At 39.7% G+C, this 19,717-nt stretch overlaps 1 protein-coding gene across 12 annotated transcripts in view; it reads left to right on the forward strand.

Annotated features, from left to right (window-relative positions):
* Positions 1–19,717, forward strand: part of OTOF (otoferlin) — a 588,950-nt gene that overhangs the window by 69,925 nt on the left and 499,308 nt on the right. For all 12 annotated transcript variants that reach the window (XR_014225011.1, XM_082249402.1, XM_082249403.1 and 9 more), the window contains exon 2: positions 6,659–6,717. Coding sequence is in view for 11 of the 12 variants with exons in the window: in XM_082249402.1 (XP_082105528.1) it covers positions 6,659–6,717 (59 nt within the window). In the remaining variant the exon portion in view is untranslated. The remainder of the gene's footprint in view (positions 1–6,658; positions 6,718–19,717) is intronic.

The raw sequence follows: 19,717 nt of genomic DNA on the forward strand, positions 1-19,717 counted from the left end.
CAAATCAGGGATAACCTTTTAGTATAGGGAATACACCCTTGAGATATATAGGTACTATTAACTTGTATGTAAGTTGTGGTTTCCTTTCAACCAGTGTCAAGGTCCTACCAACCAGTGGCAAGATTATACCAACCAGTGCCAGGATCTCATCAATCAATGCAAAGATCTCTTCTATCAGTGCCAAAATCACATCTACCAGCACCTAGATTTCATATATCTGCATCAAAATTTCATCTACCAGTGCCAAGATCTCATCAATCAATGCAAAGATCTCTTCTATCAGTGCCAAAATCACATCTACCAGCACCTAGATTTCATATATCTGCATCAAAATTTCATCTACCAGTGCCAAGATCTCATCAACCAGTGCATAGATCTCTTCTATCTCTTCTATCAGATGTCATCTCTGAGAGACACCAATTTATTTTTCCCGTCCTCTCTATGATTTCCATGCCAGGCTTTATGAATGGGTGAAAAAGGAAAATGTTTTTTTTTTTGTAGATTTTTGCAAATAGAATCCACAATCTTTAGGCTAAAGTCGGAAGACTCTGACAGAAGGATGGACTGTAAGGAACAGAGGGCGCTGTCACGGTGCTGCTCAGAATATATCAGAAGACAGACTGGGGTGGGGACATAATTAGCCATTTCTCATCGTTATCTGCTCAGTGTCAGCACTGGTGACAGTGAGTGACAGGGAAAACAGACAGGGCAGTCTCCACCAGCTAATACAGTATGATAGTTTAGTGCCCACACTACTCATTAGGCTTAATAATCTGATTTTTTGTTTTCCTTTCCATACCCAAACATACACGTGTGCTTGTTTTTTTCATTATTGTTTCGTAATCTTCTTGAAATCAAATTTAAAAGGAAACAATTGGAGAGGCTGGAAAAAAATTGAGGGCCCCATTCATATCTGTCCTTCTGTTGCATTGTTGCACAAACAAATGTACTGGAGATTTTAGTCAACTAAAATACAACTAAAACTAAAACAATTAAAATGACTAAAATAGGACAAAAACTAAAATGGCATTTTAGTCAAAAGACTATGACTAAAACTAAATCAAAATTTGACATCAAAATGAACACTGCTTTCCAGGCTCTCTCATCCCACCAGGGAGTCTGGGACTGAAGCTGGTGATTCTGACGACTTACCATAGAGATGACAAAGGACCGGAACTTCTCCGATCATCTCTATGGTGTTGGAAACCAGAAGCAACAAGCATTTTGTCACTTCTGGTTTGGTTCAGATGTAAACAAGCCATTATTGGCTTGGCTTGTGAAATGATCAAACCAATCTTGGTTTATTCAAAAGCTTTTAAGGGCAGAGGAGAGATCTGGGGTCTAATAGACTCCAGATTTCTCAATAAAGAGTACCTGTCACTGCCCATGCTATCTCAAGGGATGTTGTCCATCCTTTGTGATTGAAACAAAAGTGATTAAATAAAATAAATAATACAATTTAAAAAATGTAAAGCACCACGCCCCCCCCCCCCCCCCCGCCCGAACATACATAGGTTCCAGACACACATGTAAACAGTGTTCCCACCACACGTGAGGTATCACAACGAACATCAGAGTTGGGGAAATAATTCTAGCACCAGACTCCATGTGTAACTCAAAACTGGTAACCTGTAAAGGCATTTAAATCCTCCGTAGATTGTTAGGTACCGTAGTTTGGTATCCTTCCACGGGCGCATGCGATTGTAAAGTGTGACATGTTAGGCATTTATTTACTCTGTGTAACATCGTCTTTTAAATTTTACAAAAATAATGGGTATTTTATTGTGTTTGTGTGCACTAAATTTCACGCCCAGACGAAGTCTATTGAGACGAAACGTTGGCGACTCCAGACGCAACGTCCACACGCCCCCTGGAAATTAGCTGGCCTTCATTATCCTTTGCTACTTGGGATTGTTCGCGGGACGCCGCACCTCCATCCCCTGTCTAGCGATTTGACAAAGCTATTTTATTCTTGAGAAAATGTGAGTAATATTTTTTAATAAAGTGGAATATTATTTTTAAACGGGATTACGCTATGGGCTTCGCTTTCTTTTCTTTCCACACATTCATTTATGCTGGAGAAAAATATTGAGGAGTATGAACCCTATATTGATCTGCTACATGCTTCTTGAGAGGTGGTCTACTTGCATCGATTAAGCATCCCTTTAACATCAGATCTTCAGCGGCCTTGATTAACAGCTGGGAGAGGCTGACTCATTAAGTTGAGCAGCCAAGGAAATCTGGTAAGCTGCTTAATATATCCCATCACCGAGGTGTTCCCTTCCTTCACATACCCTGGGTGTCACGGGTCGAATCACTTCTTGCAATATTGTACACGTGGATTTATGATTTTATTCTATATCATTTATATTGGAACTTATTCATTTGGACACTCCTTCTCTTCGTTATACACATCATTGTGATTAGTAGTTTTTTCCATTCATTTGGACACTATTTATCAATTTTGTGATCATCAATACTTTTAGCGCTACACTTTTATGTTTTATTACTAAATTTCATTAAAATTAATTTTTTACAAAAAACATGCATTTGAAAAACTGCTGTACAAATACAAAGTGACATTTACATGCAACACACACTATTTTATTCTCTAGGGCCTCTGCTTAAAAAAAATACCTGATTAACTAATGTTTGGGAAGAAAATGAGTATTTTTACATGTAGAAAGAAAATGTCTGAAGTGGCCTGGGTGGCAAGCAGTTATAGCTTGGGTGGTTTATATCTCTCATTTGTGTTTCATAACCTCAGCACTGAGGATTACCTGTGGAGATTAATGAATAAATAAGAACAGTCATTTGCTGGGACAAAATTTAATATTACACCATATTTCATTACAACATTGGAGGGACAATATTGTTATATTGATCGTTGTGGATGTATTATTCAGAATACAAACAAGGCTCATATATAAAGGGACTAAGGGTCCTGGTGGACTTTATAGTGGAACTTCCAGACTGTGCTTATTCTGGAAGAGATGTTCAACTCCTGTGTGCTAAGGAGAACACTTATGAATGAGGCTTGCTGCCTTACGTCTTACATCCATCACAGATATCTGTAGATGTAATGTGGAATTATTCATGGAAAGTTTCACAGTATGGAAATCCTTTGACGTCTCCAGTATTTACAGTTTACCAATGAACGTTGAAAAATATGCTTCATACTGAGAATTTAAAGGGTGCCATATACCGCTTATATTGATGGACATTCTGTTAGCCATCACTAAAGGAATATTATAAAGGACATGGTGGCAATTTTAATTGGGCTTTAGCATATGTTTTTTTTTTTTTTGGGGGGGGGGGGGGGGAAATAAAGGTAATGTTTTAACGCAGTAAATGGTTTTTCATATATGCTATAACATTTGACATTTGATATATTTTTAAAGCCCAAATCTGGGAAAATTGAACTATCCCTAGTAGTGGGACTATACCCACACTGTAAGTGGTACTGCTTGTTTAGTCTAAAGGGGAATAACAGTACCTTTACTTACCAGATCCTCCACTCCCGGTAGTAGGTGCTCCCCTACTCATCACCAGTGGACTGTCCCTCGGTGTCATCACGTCCAATGCAAGGCATTGGTCATGATGATGTCAGAACCTTAGACCACTGGAGCATGGTGGGAGAAGAAACTGCAAGAACTAGTATAGCAGCATGAGAGAAGGATCGAGTAAATACATCTACTTTAACAAGTCCCCTATGCCCAAACAAGCAGTTAACCCTAAATTTACTTCCTGCTGAGCTCCGGTGTCATGTGTAGTGCATCCTCTTACCTGGCGGTTTAAACTTTGAATGGGATGTTACTCACTTTTATTCCCAGTAATGATTCATGTATCTATTCGTGGGTACATACATTTAACTATACATACAGAGAGGGCTACCTGTATCCCATACACATACATGGTACATGTTTCTTTGATTGGCCATTCTATGTCTTAGTGTTTCTTTGTTTCTTCTTTTCTTTTTTTTTTTTTTTTTTTTTTTTTTTTTTTTCATTTCTCCTTCCCTTTTGTCCCATTTCGGTCTCTGCATCTTTTTTTTTTTTTTGGAATGCATGTGTTCATCGATATATATGCATGTTGTTCCGTTCGGCTTGCCTCCATGGCTATATATTTATGCAATGTGTGGCTGATTCCTTTATGGATATTGATTGTGCTATATGCACGGTGGTTCACACATGTGCATGCTATACTCTGTGTTCAGTATGATCTAAGTCGACATGTACACGTAAGCATATATATATATATATATTTTTTTTTTGTTAGATCGATGTGGGATATGCCTGAGATGTTACCAATGTCTTGGGTATATATCCATTTAAATGTCCCTATTTTTATATCTTTATAGGGGATAATAATACCATTATGCTGATAAAGACACACAGGATTTCTATGTTTATGCATTTATGTATTTATTATTATTTTTATGGTAATGTTTAGTGTTCTTACATATCTCATTGGTTATTTTTATATTCTTTCGATTGGGTGGATTGCCCTATGTATGTGAACACAGTTGCAGATATACCACTCAATGGATGGGGTTATACGTTTTTGGTTTTTTTGTTGTGCTCATACCTATTACATATGTGTACAATTTCCCCCCCCATTTATCTATTTGTTTCATATGCTATATGGACGTGATGTATGTGTTTGTGGTTACACATTTATTATTTTTATGTGTACCACTTATATATTTACACATATATGCTCTTCATGACTATATTATACACCATTTCTTTTTATACCATAGTTCCATCTGGGTATGAACACATCTATATGCTTCCGTTTTACTGTTTACTTTTTCTTTGTCTTTTTTCTTTTTCTTGTTTTTTCTTTTTTTTTTTTTTTTTTTTTTCTTTCCCCCTTTTTCCCCCTTTTTTTTTTTTTTTTCCCTTCGTTTTTTTCTCTTCGTTTTTCTTTTTTTTTTTTTTTTTTTTTCTCCCTTTACTTTGTTTTTGTTAGTTTTTTGGCTTCTACCAGCTGTCTTTTTATATTATCACTACTGTTTTTTCCTTAGTTTTATTGAAAGCTTTTTCGCATATGCATTTATAGAACTTTTTTGCTATGCGTTTTTGGACAAAAGGTGAAGCAAAAGCAAACATACAATTCCTGCTGGGCTGTTTGTGTGCCCTTAATTGGGATTTAGTATCTGCAGCTGTGTGGGCTCAATCAAGCACATTCTGGGAGGTACATGTTATTTGAAATGCCTTTTCCTCTATATATAGCAGTGTCTTGTATTGTACAGCATGGTTACGACTAAGCGGAAGACTCCGTGAAACGCGTCAACCGCCGTGCTCCCCTTTTCCCCCCCCATGTCTCCGACTGTTTTGGTTTCATCTTGGATGATTTTATCTTTTTGCCTGCAAAATAAATTTGGATTTTAACTTTTTGCATCTTCAACCAGTTGTGCGGCTTTTTGTGCTCTTCCATTTGCTGCTATCAGGACTGCGGATCCGTGCCTGCACCTGGGTTGGATGTGTTTGGAACTATCCCCTCACTTGAGCGGTTCTTTTCCCTCTTGACCGTTTGTTAGTGCATCCTCTTCCTGAAGTGACCGCTGGTGCAAGTTGGTCAAAATACCAGAAGTGCGTCATCGCACTTCCGGGTCCCCGCCGTGGCCGGCGCGGAAGTCTCCATTACTAAGCCTTTTAATGAGAGAAATCAGCAGCGCGGCTCCAGCACCAATCCCAGAAGCCGACTTATCAGTAGAAACGCGTCGGGGGGGAGCCAGCCGTGCTGCTACATGTCTCGGATCGCACTGCAGGCGACCGTGACTTTTGATTGAGTATTCGCTGTCTACCACTTTGGATGTATGTAAGTGTTTTTTACCTTTACTTATTTAATAAACCGTGGGTAATGCACTATTAGTCCCTTCCTCTTTTATTGCGGTCTCCGTGTTGGCATTCCTACCTCTGGAAGCCTCCAGACCCCCATAACTGGGAAGCTCTGTTGATCCGTCCATCCCACTTGAGATTCCATCGTATCTGGCTGATCTATTGGATTCCCTGGTACCACAGTACATGCTCCATTCTCTGTCAGTTGTGGTAAGAGTCCATTCACATCACTGGGTGTCATCACAAGATTGTATTTTTGTTTAAAGTCACGATTATGGATTGCTTTTTGGTAAGAGGTTAATTCACCTATTCCATATCACCCATCATTCATCAGTTGGTTTTCCAACTGATGAATGATGGGTGATATGGAATAGACTTTATTTCAAATTGTTGATTCATTTGATTTTTTTTATTTATGGACATTTCAATTGATTTTTTATTTATGGACATTTTTGTTTTCTTCACATATTTGCGCACTTTTGTAACTTCGTTACATATTTTTTCCAAGCAGTTAACCCTTGCAGAGTTAGGCTTGCATTTTATGACACTTCCATAGATATTAGGTGATCTCCTGGTCCAGGTAAAAAAGAACAAATTGGAGAATGTCATCTAATGTCTGGGTCTATATCCACGCGACTCAGGAAGAGGTTTGGTATACCTTGTGTAAACATGAGACCCAAAATATGAGTTGCCCAGTGTGTTCCAACTCTGAGTTCTGAACCCATAGCAGGCTAAGCAATGTTACCTAATAACTATGTTATCTCATCAGTCTTTTCTTACGCTCTGATAAAATGTCTCCTCTTCTGTTTCAGGCCTCTCATTTTACACCCGTGTGCTGGAGAACTGTGAGGATGAGGCCAGGTTTGATGAGGTATGAGATTATATTCTTCAATAATAACTTCAAAGTATCTCTTGATTGCATTGCCAGCCAAACAATACACTCAATTACAGCATTTACAATGTCTACTGGGTGATGATACTGTCATAGAGAGGGGAGGGGTGGGGAATTACCTAGTTATCAAATAGTGTGGACAGCTTCTGCTGGGAAGGAATTATTAAAAATAATACAAAAAATAAAAGGGGAAAATACTTTTGTAAAAAAAATAAAAAATATACTGACCGTCTGTTCCTTGTCTGCTCAAAAAGTACTGGGAATATGTTCTGTACAGCTGTGTTTGTTAATTTAGACTTTCTGTACCTGGAGGCTGATGCTGTTCTCCATTAAGATAAAAAGGATAATATACTCGCGCCTAGGTATCTTTGTTTAATTTACGGGAAGCAGCAAGTAATCAAAAAACACTTTCTATGCATAGATAGTGATCTCAAGCATAAAAAATGGTAAAAAATACTGCGCTATCCTAATAGTACCGATTTAGCAATGAAAGTGACCGTGCAAACGTGTAAACAATACTTCCGTGCTATATAACCTTGTTTGCTGATATAAATAATAAACCAATAAATTTTGATAAATCACTGTGATATGAGCAATATGTGGTTTGCCACTAAAGTGCACGTGCGAACGTGTAAGCAATAAATATATATAAAGTGCTTTAAGGGCTATACAATAAATTATAATTAAACAAAAAAGTCCAGTGTAAAAATAGTCCGTGAAGTGAACATAAATTGGGAAGTGCAAAAACGTGCTCAAAAGTCTCTTAGTGAATTATTTTGATCTGGGTTATGGGACTGTTGCCTTGCGTTATGTTTTTGGTTCAGGCTGTTCTTTGATTCATGCTGTATACTGGCTATGTTGCTGAGATCTGTCTACGATTCTGTGCCTTTATTTGTAGATGTCCTTTTGATCCAATCTGCTTGTTGCAATCTTTGTTTCTATGTGCGATTTCTCAATAAACTTTTTATCTTGATTTAAAAAAAAAAAAAGTCTCTTAGTGTGGGGATAGGGTCGTGCCGGTGGTGCCGGTGGTCCTTGGGTTCTATCACTCTGTGCCAAGGGGTAAGGTAGCACACTTACCAGAAGGTGTGGATTCCAATGGCATACGCCAATAGGAATCAAAAACGCTTTTTCTGCTGCTCCTTTGTATGGATGTGCGGGTGGATGGTCTCCTTATGGATATGGATGAGCATTCAGCATGGAAGAAAAAGGTAGAAACTCATAGTGTAAAAAGGTTTTAAGACCTTTATTGAACTCAAAAATGCACATCAATCTTCATATAAAACATCCGTAAAATATCCATAAAACCCCCGATCGGTACTGCAGCTCAAACTTTAAAATCACTCCAAATGTAAAAACACTCCAAATAGAAAACGTAGGTGACACAGCAAACAGAACTCGACCCAAAGTATAGGGTCAATAAGATAAAAAACCGCTGTTGAGCTCCTGTGTTGCCTCGCGGCTAGGATAACACAGGACACTGGCTCTCTCCGCTTGTGTGCGCCGTACCCGGAAATGGTAGTCCCGGTGTGCGGTCTCCATTACTATTGTCGCCACTCCTCTCTCTATCAGCTGGTGCACACAATGAGATACCTGATCGGAAATACTATACATATTTTAATTATTTTTTTACCTTTAGTTTGATCTTCCCCTGTGTGTCATGTAATAAATCTTAAAATTTAGCAAATGTGGAAGAGGATAATTTAATAACGTAATATGAAATAATGTTTTATCTGTGTTGCCCAAAGTAACCAATTTGATGCTATACAGATATGATAGTAGTTATAGGGCAGGCATTACATATTCTGAAGTGTAAATGGTCACATATGGTATCTACAAGGCTCAGGGCCTTGACTTCTAGTGGACATCTAACGACCGGTACATTGTTCTCTAGATTTGAGACCTTGGCTCTGCATGATCTTGATGAGAGGCCACCAGAGCTGAGACATGCATGCATTTTAAGAAATTTCCATTTATTTCAATGAAAAACACATACATCAAAATTGTAAAGAGTTGGGAAAGAACCCAAAGAAGAGGAGAGGCAAGACCAGGTGACAGGGTCTGTCCTCCTCAAGATGAAGAGGGAAGAAACCTTCCTAGAAATGGATAGACCAGGCAAGGAGGAAATAGAACATGTGAGGGCAATTGGGATTTTTAAATTAGCTCTAATACATGGGGTAATGCATAAGTAAGGAGAATATATTAAAATTAATAAAGTTTATTCCAAAATTTAAAATGACAAGCAATAAAAAGCACAAAACATACATGGAACAGTATAAATACAGGAGTACATTTGAGAGATCTTATTAATTAATACATCTGATATGACTACCGGATAAACCCGACATGTTTCGCAGTTTTCCTACTGCTTCTTCAGGGGTATATATTAATTTGTGCTGTAACATTCAATTTTCCTGAGTATTCCTGTATAACGATAATAATGTTAGTTTGTATTACAGTATTACAATATAATAAACATTTGTATAAGGAGGACCTGATGTCTCAAGCGCACCAACCAAAAGGTCCCAAGGAACCCCGATAGGTGTGGGGGGAAGGAGAAACGCCCAAATCATACGTCTGTCACCTGGTCTTGCCTCTCCTCTTCTTTGGGTTCTTTCCCAACTCTTTACAATTTGACCCTAAGGGATGTCGGTACAATTTAATAAGTATTCTCTCAAACACTATCTTCACTATACATCAAAAAATTGCAAAGTTGTGAATTCAGCCTAAGGGGTATATTTATCAATGATTTTACCCATTCACTCAAAATTTGCCCAGAAAACTTTGGTGAACATGTACAGTGTCATGTCAATTTAGTGTTAAAAATCGCTCAAGATACAGAAAATATAATTACATTCCCTGTCATCCATCTAATTTCTATTCTAGGAAAAGGTCTTGACTGTAACATTCATCTTCTGTAACAAAAGAATGAATGTTACCTCCCCTGCACATTGATATCACATTGATCTCTTTTTACTAATATTTGCCTGAGTTTGGCTGTTGCATGATTGCATTTTCTAGTGAACATGCAACAATCTATGGAGAATCAAAATCATAGATTAGGGTTCTACTCCAGGCTCCTTATCTGTCCAGGTCTGGTGATTCCCTCTAAAGAGTGCAGCCTGGGGGAGAACTTGTCTCCGCTCAATGAGTAAACATGTAATACCAAAAGATCCCAAGTACCACACATTAAGAAAGCCCAACAATGTCTATAGTAAATGCAGCATCAGGCCAAGCTCCATCCAAACCACGCCCTCCGATGCATTTCCCCAAATTGTTGGGCTTTGCTGGATGTTTGACAAATTGTTGGGCTTTGCTGGATGTTTGACACTTGGGATATATTTCTTCCTACATGTCTATGGAGAGTGCTGTAAAATAATTCCCCTTGACATCACTACACATATTTGGTATTTGTCCAAGATGGGCAGTGATGTCACAGGGTACTTCTTCCACAGAGTTCTTGGGTGCTTACCCTGACAGTGGCAGGAACTTCCTTTGTGCTCAAATTGATTTTGATCAGTAAGGAAGGGGGGACCCTATTCCTTCTTCCTCTGCCCTTCCACTGCTAGATCAGATGTTGTGGGATATCTTCAGAATTTTAGTTTAAAATGGATAATTAAGGGTTTTTTTAAAATGTGTAGGGTGTGTATTTATGTTTAACCTTCTTGGATAAAAGATAGGGTGTTGGCGCTGCCTATTTAAAAAACAATAAAAATGTACAAACTGTAAATGCAATAAAGTGACAGTGACAAATAATTTAGCGTAAATATTGCATGCTAAAACATAACTCAATACAAATGAGTGCTAATCTAAATAAAGGTGCTTAGCAGATAAAGTGCTTATCAAATAAAGTGTTGTAGTGCACGTGCAAAGAAATCCCAACTATATCATATAGTATATGGAAAGTGCTGTAAAGAGCTGGGGAAAGAACTAATATACAAAGGATAAATATACAAATACCGAAAAAATGTAATAAAATGAAAACACAATCAGAGTGGTGTTGGTGTACAAATAGAATATACTAAAAGGAAACACAATCCAAATGGTGCTTGTGTGCAACCAATCTGTGAATAGTCCCAACACAATCCAAATAGTGCTGGTGTGCAACCAATCTGTGAATAGTCCCAATGATGGAATTTTTGTAGTCCAGTGACTGAGTATATTGTGCAGGAAAAAAAATATATATATGAGTGGTAGGTGACAATCACTGTATTCAAAAGGGTGACCCCGTGCCGTGTGGTAGGGTGCTGCGTGGTCCTTTCTGGTGAAAAAGGCTCGCTTACCAGAAGCACCCACCCCACACAGGGGTATAAGGCGGGTGTATAAGGATCAAGGGTCTCGGTGTCTCCCCTCCTCCTGGGTCGATGGGTCCCTGAAGTGGTCCCTGAGGTCTTAGCTGGAGGTATCCCTGGGGTATTAGTGGATCCTACTATTCTCCTATAGGCTGGGGATGATCCGAGAGGTCCGCCAGATATAGCTCATAGCCGTATACCAAGGGATGATAGATAGACAAGGCACATAGCGTAATACTGTCTAGGAGGTTTATTCAATATAAAACAGAGAGGTACTCACAATCAGAAATAAGTAAACCGGCACAGGTACGAGTGTGGAGCGCGGTGTGGTCCAAGCCTCGTTCTCTGTGTGCAGGAACCGGAAGTGATTGGTTGCACACCAGCACTATTTGGATTGTGTTGGGACTATTCACAGATTGGTTGCACACCAGCACCATTTGGATTGTGTTTCCTTTTAGTATATTCTATTTGTACACCAACACCACTCTGATTGTGTTTTCATTTTATTACATTTTTTCGGTATTTGTATATTTATCCTTTGTATATTAGTTCTTTCCCCAGCTCTTTACAGCACTTTCCATATACTATATGATATAGTTGGGATTTCTTTGCACGTGCACTACAACACTTTATTTGATAAGCACTTTATCTGCTAAGCACCTTTATTTAGATTAGCACTCATTTGTATTGAGTTATGTTTTAGCATGCAATATTTACGCTAAATTATTTGTCACTGTCACTTTATTGCATTTACAGTTTGTACATTTTTATTGTTTTTTAAATAGGCAGCGCCAACACCCTATCTTTTATCCATTTTATATTTAGTCCCCGGACTAATATTCAGGGAGGCTGCAGCCTACACTCATACACATTATCTATATATTATATTTACTCCACACACTTGTCACTGGGACATATTTTCTTTGCAGAATTTTTGGGCATATCCTATTAGAGTCCTTTTGCGCGGAGTTTTATACATCTCATGTTTAACCTTCTTATCTGCATTCATGGTGAATTGGTAAATGGTCGAGGGGTACCTAAGACCAGTTCGTCATGAAGGGGCAACCATCTACTTGCCCTCCTTTGTAGGCAGGACCCCCTTCCCCTGCTGCTTGCTGGAGCATCGGCAGCTGTGTTTTGAGGAGGGCACCCATATATTTTGGGGAACTCAAAATGTCAGGTGGTAAAAACCAGGTCAGGTGGTAAAAACCTGGCTTTGCTATATATGAATGATATATTATAGTTTAATTTAACTTGTGTGGCTGGGGGGGAACTGACAGTGTCTCTGGAAGCCCTAATAGTCACCTTACCAGCACTCCCTACAGCTCCTGCCTACATTGAAGACACTTGTAATCTGCCTCTGGTAATGGGGAGGCATGAGACTTCCTCCCCAGTGACAATGCTGGAGCCTAGCAGCCATTCATTTGACCCACCAAAGGCATGATGTCACGGTCCAACACCAGCCGACATTAGGGACTTTGGTGTTGGTGAGGCAGGAACAGTGGGAAGCTGCCAAAGTAAGAGGTTGGGGAGGGAGGAGAGAGCATTTATATGGAAATTGTCATCCTACATTGGCATGTCAAGATGACCGTGTCTCTATAAGTACAGTGTGTGGTGTTTAGGAAACATTTATTTTTTATTCTGGCATTTAGCTTTTAAACTCCTTTGTGCTTTTGCAGCTTCCGCAAGTATCCTTAATGCATTTGGAGAATCATCAGAATTTTCTGATTATCATGGGGGAAGCACAGCTTGTGTAAGAAGCAAAATCCGACAAATTATAGTGTATCAAAAAAGCGATAATTGTAGGTGATCATTATAAATAGGCTTCCTAGTTTAACTATTATGTGCCTGTCAAAGCGTAATGAGTACATTTTGAAAAATAATAGAGCCATTTGGTGTTTGCGACCAGGTTTACACAGATTAGGTCCTACATTTGTCCAAGAACACTTAAGGATACTGTATATATAACCTAAAGGTGTGCTTAGGTGGCTTTTCATTGACGCCTCTCCATAGTATGACTTTTAAATCCTTTAGTATGGCCAAGATCAATGTCAATAAACTGCAGTGGTGGAGATCATCAGTAAACTTTAATGTGGTAAGACAACATTATGCTGACACAAGTAAATACTGGAATGTGTCACATTAAAAACATGCTGAGACCACACTCTATTGTATCTTGAACAATAGATGACAATACCCAAGAGGATAAAAGCTTCTTATGTTTTATGTATGTACAGGATGCGGCCAAGTAGATGTATAAGAGATCTATGCTCTGCATAAACATTTCAGGCCATGAACAGCTCTCCTATGAGTTGGATCAACGACTGATCCGCACAATCACTTACAAGTCTGTATTTATTTTTGCTGCAGAACTCTAGCCAAGTATTCAATGAGGGCTCCTGTAGATGGTTAGCACCTACCTGATGGGAGATTGAGTTGATGACCTTTGCTTAGATGGCTTTTCTTTAATGTTTCTACATTGTACGGCTTAGTATGGAGATATCACAACCTTTCACCACTGAAGGGAAGAGCTATACACGATTTGCGCAATAATCAGGCCATCACCATCAAACCAGCAGATAAAGGCGGAGCAGTCGTTGTGATGGATACAAACAAATATATACAAGAAGGCCAGATGCAGCTGGCAAATACTACTTACTATAAAAAACTGGATTATGATCCAACCCAGGATTTTACTAAGCAATTAAAAGGTCTCATTAAAACTACACCAACCCACCTACATTCAGAACTTATCAATGCTATTCCGGATAATCCAGAAATTGGGGACTTCTACATGCTGCCCAAGATTCACAAGCCAGGAAATCCAGGCAGACCCATCATAACAGGTATGAATACACTTACTGAACATATCTCAGGCCTTGTAGAAAATATTTTAAAACCATTAGTCATGAATACTGTGAGTTTCCTTCAAGACACTACTGACTTTCTTAACAAGCTTAACAATATACAACAATTACCACCAAATACACTTCTAGTCACTATGGATGTAGAATCGCTGTATAGTAACATCCCTCACAAGGATGGAGTGGCTGCATGTCACAGATTCTTATCATCCTCACCAAACCACAAATACAGTGCTGAGGATGTTACACAGCTCATCGAATTCATTCTTACACACAACTACTTCACTTTCAATAACAACATCTATCTCCAGTGTATGGGTACTGCTATGGGAAGTAAAATGGCACCCCAGTATGCAAACTTATTTATGGCTGATCTGGAGGACAAATTCCTAAACAGCATACAACATAAGCCATACAGATATTATCGCTATATTGATGATATTTTCATCATATGGACAGAAGGTGAGGAAAATCTCAAACAATTTTTTTCATTTTTCATTGATCAACACCTTTCACCCATCTATCAAACTTAAAATGGATTATTCTAGCAGGCATGCTAACTTCCTAGACACCACAGTATACATCAGGGATGACAAGCTTCATACTTCGATATACAGGAAACCGACTGACCGATGCAGCTATCTCCACAGTTCCAGTTTTCACCCCCAACACACTAAACGGGCCATCATACACAGCCAGGCCATCAGATACCACCGAATCTGTTCAGACCCAAAAGACAGAGATAAACATCTCAGAACACTAGCAAACTCCTTCCGTAAGAAAGGTTACAAAGACAAAACCATCAACACCGGCATAAACACAGCCTTGAAAACCCAAAGGGAAAATCTTCTCCAATACAAAGAGAAAAAAACAAATAACTGTGTGCCTCTAGTCACCACATACAATCCAGGACTAGAAGGGATAAGAAAGATAATCAAAGATTTACAACCCATCATAGCAGAAGATGAAACTCTGAAAGGAATATTCCAACAACCTCCAATACTGGCTTTCAGACAACCACCCAACCTCAGACATAAACTAATCAGCAGAAAACTTCATTCTGATTATGAAGTCGCAAATAATGGGAGCAAACCCTGCCATAAAAAACGCTGCAAACTGTGCAACCAGATCAATCTGTCTAAAAGTGTCACACACACAAATGGGACCTTTAATATTATGGGATCATACAACTGCACCTCCAGTAATGTTGTGTACCTCATCCAATGCAAAAGATGTAGCAAAGGATCATATGTAGGCGAAACAGGACAGAAGTTGCAAGCGAGGATGAATTTGCACAGACATACCATCAAGGAACATAAAGAAGATAGTTTCTGTACACCTGTGGGACATCATTTTTCACAACCGGACCACACTATAGAAGACCTCAATGTTTTAGTTCTTAAAGGGAATTTCAGAACCATGCAGGAAAGGAAAACTTTTGAACTAAGAATGATACTTCTTTTTGACACAAAAAATAACGGCTTAAACTTAGATATGGGTTTCCTTTCTCATTATCCTACAGTTTTACGACCCCCTCCTTGACTTTTCCCCCCCACCTTCCCCTGTCTTCAACTCTCCCTCTATCTTATCTCACTAATCAAGCTAGTTTTATTACCATGCCAGTTAAACTTATGTTTGTTTGGTTTTTTTCCTTTTTTTTTTTTTTTTTTTCTTTGGCTCAGAGATTTTGTGTTTCTTTACCATGCTGCTAACATTTTGTGGATCAGTACTGCTTGGATCTTGATGAAGGGAACATAACCCAAAAGCTTGTCCTGAAGAATTGTATGTTAGTGCAAATAAAAAAAGTATCACGGACAGTACTCAATTGTCTCTATGGAGATATCAATATCAATAAACCATGGGGATAGAGCTAATAAGTAAACATTGCAGTGGTAAGACATCATTGTGCTGACACAATTAAATATTGGTATGTGTTAGATTAAAAATATGCTGAGACCACACTCTATTGTATTATGAACAATATTCAAGGGAATAAAAGCTACTTGTAATGTATGTATGTACAGGATGTGATCAAGTAGATGTATAAAATAGGGATGATCAAACTTTTGAAAAGTTTGGTTCGACCAGAACACCCGAACTTCCCGAAAGTTCGGCCCGGATTTCAGAACCCCATTCAAATCAATGGGACCCGAACTTCGGTAATCAAAAAACACCATTTTGAAGCCCTAAAACCCAATAAATGCCCCTAAAAAGTGAGTAGGGTTCTGGGTTATGCCCCAGGGACTATTAATCACACAAAAAAAGTTCTTAAGAATTGTCGTTTTTGATAGACAGCCAATTATTGAAAAAATTATTGAAAAAAAAATTGATTTCTTTGGATTTAGTGTCTGGGGGGTCTAAAAAGTGTACCTGTGAAGTTTCAGCTCTGTAGCATGTCCAGAACCAGAAGAAAAAAAAAGATTGTTTGTATTAGAATTGCAGTAGAGCAGGATAGTGGCTTCGCTATATTCACAACCGGCTGTTTTTGTTGCAGACGTTTATTGGGCTTTTTTGTGGACGTCTTTGGAGGCAGGCATGACATCTGAACTTCTGTGTAGGGGTATATATACACACACATATATGTATATATACACCTACACACATATAGGTGTGAAAGTAGCAGAACCCTATGGCTGCGCTAATGAAATTATTTGCAGGCATAGGGTTTTGCTCCTATCACACCTATATGTGTGTAGTTGTATATATACATATATGTGTGTGTGTATATATACCCCTACACAGAAGTTCAGATGTCATGCCTGCCTCCAAAGACGTCCAAAAAAAAAGTCCAATAAACGCCTGCAACAAAAACGGCCAGGTGTAAAAGTAGCGAAGCCACTACCCTGCTCTACTGCAATTCTAATACAAACAATCTTTTTTCTATTGCGGTCACCCTGGCATGGAAGGGTTTGGTCACCCTGGCATAGCAGTCAGAGTCAGTTCACCCTACACTACACTACACTACGGTCACCCTGGCACATAACACTTTCCCTACAGAAACTAGATTTTTTAATCTAACTATAGTGGAAAATAGTACCCTAACTACACTAGATATCCCTTTCCTCACACTAATAGTTGCTAAATGACACTTTTGAAGCAGGAGTAACAGAACTGCTTCCACTCTCTTCCACATCCCTGTATTACAATGCTAGTGATTTGGCGGGGCTTTCTTATATACTGGGGGGGCGTATTCACTACTGATTGGCCTCTGGACCCCCTAGTCACTCCAATCACATTCCTAGCATCCTCCTGCCCCCTCAGTTGGCTTTTACTGATGGTTCTGGTCCAATCACGGGCTTTTAAAGCCCAGTTCCTGTCCCATTGCATTTTGGTCAGTTCTGGTTGCCGAATTCCGAACTTTTTCAGCAAAAAGTTCGGAATTCGGGCGAATTTCGAACAGTCAATGTTCGGGTTTAACCGATGGTCGACCCGAACCGTTCGATCATCCCTAGTATAAAAGAGCTTACCAAAGTTTTATGTAAGCACACTACAGACCATTAACAGGTCTCCAGTGGGTTGGATCAGGGACTTGTCTGCACAGGATGTGGCCAAGTAGATGGATAAGAATAGATGTATAAGAGAGCTTTCTAAGGTTCTATGCAGACCATCGACAGGTCTCCCATGGGTATGAACGTGTCTAGGTCTTCACAGGAAGTGGCTAAGTAGATGAGCTAGAGTAGATGTAAAACAGAGTTTTCTAAGATTTTCTGTTAACATACTGCAGACCATCAACAGGTTTCCAATGAGCTGGCTCAGGGACAGGTCTGCACAGGATGTGACCAAGTAGATGTAAAAACAAAGTATCTAAGGTTCTATGTAAACACACTGCAGACCATCAACAGGTCTCACATGGGTTTGATCAACGTCAGATCTACACAATGAACTCACAAGTCTGTATTTATAGTTGCTGTAAAACACTATCCAAGGAGTCTGTAAGGACTTGTGTGGATAGCTGGTGTGACGAACACCCATTTGCTGGAACGTTCGCCACGGGTTACTGGAGGAGTGGGAAGGCCAGCCTCCTGCCCACGGACTATGGCCCTGGCTTGTAGGGGAGCGCGGCTCTGGTTGGGGGTGTATGCTGGGGGAGCCTTGGAGTACTGTTACTTTGAATTCAGGTCCCTGTCACCCCAAGCGACACAGACTTTGGGGCCTAAGCTGCAAAAGGACTTCACACCAGTCCTAAGACTAAACAGATGCTAATGACATAAGACTCAGCTTTGGTATACTGGGGGATGTCTATTGACAGTATAATAAGGTGTGTTGTATAGGGAGACGGGCTGTCTGAGCCTATGTCTCCTGCTTTCACCTGTTAGAGGTGAAGTGTGTTCACACTTCTAGGAATGTGTATTCGGCTCTGTTTTGGGTTTGTTGTTTGTTGAATTAATTATGATAATGTTGCAGTCTCATTCACCTGTGTCTTTGCAGATGGCCAGGTATGTTAATTACTGGATATATATTGCAAGTGAGTCGGTAAATAAAGTGTCATTTTGTTTTACCCTTCATCAAGCTGGAGGCTGATGTTTGGGGGCAATTGAGGGGCCAGGACTGCATCACTTGAGATTCTGGGGACCTAAGACAGAAATACTTGGTCCAAGTATTGGGGATCTGTTACAGCTGGTATGTACCTTGTGGAGAGGAAGTTGATGACCCCTCTTCAGGAGTGTTGCTTCTCCTGTCCAACACCCCTGGAATTGCCAACAGGGAATGCATGACACAGATTGGCACAAGTGCAGGTGTTAAAGCCCATCTCCGGGTAAAAAAACAGTTTTCCCATGCAGTGGGGCTGTGCTCATCCTGCACGGGTTTAGTGCTCGTTTTTGGGGGAGAGGAGAAAGGAGATAAACTTACCTAATCCTCTGATCCCCTTAGCACAAGACCAGTCCAGCACTCCCATGCTCCAGTGACCTTGAGTTGTAGATGGTTCCTGCCATCATCAAGCCCAGAGCAGACTCCATAGACCAGGAAGTGTCCACCACTGGACCGTGGGGAAGCACAGTTTTCCAGTGAAATTAAGGATTGGGTGACATTCCCCCTCGCCCCTAGACAAAATAAGCAGTTGAGCGGGGCAGTGTGGGCACAGCCCCACAGCATTGAAGAATGTTTTTGGGGCTTTAAGCTGGCCATACTAAGAATTGTGTTTGAACATTCATATGGAAGTTTTGAAATATTGTCCATCAGAGCATTCCATCTTGCAATTACTGAGTCAACTAATTATATTTCAAAGCCTTTAACATTTGGTCCAGTCCTGGTACTTGAATTGAAGTTGAAGATCCTAGACATATTCAACAGGTTTCTACTGCCTTTTATGATTGTTCCAGATTGAAAACCACATTAACAGTTTGAATTTTTCTTTGATGGAGAAAAAAATTCCATCCTTCTTCTTAATCACACTATCCAATTGAATATGAAAAGGACTTTCAGAAAACTAAAATTTTAGAATGCAATTCTGCTGGCATTTGGCCAACTTTACAGGCAATACCAGATCTGTTGGAGGTGGCAGGTGTGTGAACCAGGTTACTGTAAACCCCTGGACAAGGACCAGACACAAGAACACTGGAAACAGAGCAAGGCAACTGGAACGTAGACTTGATACAAGCTAAAGCTGGTATTAGCCAGGCAGTGAAGGTACATAGCAGAAGGCGGTAAGCAGAATCAAGCAAGCAGGCCAAGGTCACAGCGGATAAGGTCCAAAATTGGTCACAATGCAAGCCGGGTAACCACTTAAGCCCTGGAAGATTTTACCCCCTTCCTGACCAGGCCCTATTTTGCGATTCGGCACTGCGTGATTTTAATGGACAATTGCGCGGTCGTGCAACGCTG

Source organism: Pelophylax lessonae, assembly GCF_965119305.1.
Source record: "Pelophylax lessonae genome assembly, chromosome: 3".
In the NCBI taxonomy this organism is placed as follows: domain Eukaryota; kingdom Metazoa; phylum Chordata; class Amphibia; order Anura; family Ranidae; genus Pelophylax; species Pelophylax lessonae.